The following is a 1,884-nucleotide window of genomic DNA, read 5'->3' on the forward strand; positions in this document are numbered from 1 at the left end:
CTATATGGGTACAAAGAAAAGGTAATTCATTTTGAAGTTTGTTGGTTAATTTGTTAATATTGAATAACTTACATAATTCATAATAGATACAAGTTTAATTCAATCTATAGAACTCTCTCGTTACCTCTAATTCACAATTAGATACAAGTTTCTTAATTCACTCTTCTTTAGTTTCCTTAGTTACCTCTTTTTTATTTGTTGCTGTCCCGTTTCCGAGTATTTATGTTTTAATTTTTTATGTTTTGATAGGGGAAAGAAACCTTATACAAATGCTCTTAATGTTATCAGTCCAGCATTTGAATTAGGTATTTGTAATGTAGCAAAAAGACACTGATTTTTCAAATTGGCACATTCTGGACAAGAATGGTGTGATGAGGTTAGTTGTATAAAGTTTAATTGGACGTCAATATTTGTTATTCATAACGCTTGCCATTCTAGGAGTCATACTACCTCTGTTGTTGAATTTCCTGAATGATTTGTCTAGTGAGCACCTTAAGTTTCTATTGCTTTACTTGTAGCATGCATTGTAGCCCACTCCAGCTATTCAGTTCATCCTGTGCTAGCTGCTTCTATTGATAGATAGCTAGTTCAATAATTTATGCCAAATCACATTAGACTGAATAGGTGCTGATGTGTTTCAGATTCTGTATTATATAGTGAGCAAATTGAATCACTATGAATTCCCTATTGTTCCGACCTGTCCTTGTTTTTCAACACTTCTTTAGGTAATTAAGAGAAATATTTGTGACCAGAATGCTTGGATAGAGGTTAGAACACATTACACCAACTATAGTCTCCTTGTGTAAGATAACGTCTTACTATCCACATGTTTATCTTTCCCAACATTTTATATATAAGTGGTTGACACTGACTAACTGACAACTTCTTAGAGACTAATTGAATCTTGTGAGAATTTTGTGAATCTTGTGTGTTACAATATCACCTACTGAGTTTCTTGAGGTTAATTGAATGTTTGTTTCTTGAGACTATTTCTTTTTTACATTTCAATTCTAATTTTTTGCAGCATATTGATGTCATTTTCTATTATCTAAGAAAGAAAGGAAAATATGAAGTCAACAGTAATGTTCGATTTACGACTACTGATTGTGTTCAAGACGAAAATTACTACTTCTTTCTTTCAACTTTGTGATGCTCATGAGAATAAGAAGAACTATAAAGTAAAAGATTCTGATGATATTGCCCGGTATATATATGGATGTCGTTTGTTGGCAAGCACTTCGTGGGATAAAGTGGATTATATTCTTTTTCCACTAAACATTAAAGAGGGTTGTCATTGGATTCTTGTCGTGTTTGATATTGTGCAAAGGTTTTTGGAGGTATATGATTCATTTTCGGCAAGGAGTGGGGTGAATTTTGAGGTTAAAAATATTGTTGAGATGCTTTCAATTGTTTTACCATATTACCTGAGTGTGGTCAAGTTCTATGATAAGCGTCCTGAATTGAAGGCAACACCGAAATACAGTGGGATAGATGAGTTCGAGAAAATTGAGTTTCATTTCATAACTAAAGGTGTTCCCAGACAACAAGATGACTCGCTGTAAGTATTATCAAATAGGTATTCTTTTTTGTATTAAGTAGATATTTTGATAATAATTTTATATTGAATTTTTTAGGGACTGTGGAGTTTTCGTTGCTGCATTTGCGGAGTTTGTAAGTAATGGCCAACATATTCTAAATCAACAAGTAAAGGCAGACATTCTCCGAAAGAGATTTGGAGCTATATTATGGGAATATGCAAGAAGGAAGCAAGCGAGTGACCTTCAAAGTGAAGACGAAAGACCGGAAAGATAAAGAAATATAGTTATATTAGTTAGTATGACTGTGAAAACTATATGGTGTAAAAACAGTTTGTAGTTAGTATGG

At 32.9% G+C, this 1,884-nt stretch overlaps 1 protein-coding gene across 1 annotated transcript; it reads left to right on the forward strand.

Moving 5' to 3' along the window:
* The first annotated feature begins 1,082 nt into the window (after positions 1-1,082).
* On the forward strand, positions 1,083-1,812 carry LOC107058973 (uncharacterized). The gene is made up of 2 exons (XM_015305271.1): positions 1,083-1,558; positions 1,635-1,812. The coding sequence occupies exons 1-2, from the start codon at positions 1,083-1,085 to the stop codon at positions 1,810-1,812; spliced, it is 654 nt and encodes a 217-aa protein (XP_015160757.1).
* Positions 1,813-1,884: the final 72 nt, after the last annotated feature.

Source organism: Solanum tuberosum, unplaced genomic scaffold (genome assembly GCF_000226075.1).
Source record: "Solanum tuberosum cultivar DM 1-3 516 R44 unplaced genomic scaffold, SolTub_3.0 scf00732, whole genome shotgun sequence".
Taxonomy (NCBI): domain Eukaryota; kingdom Viridiplantae; phylum Streptophyta; class Magnoliopsida; order Solanales; family Solanaceae; genus Solanum; species Solanum tuberosum.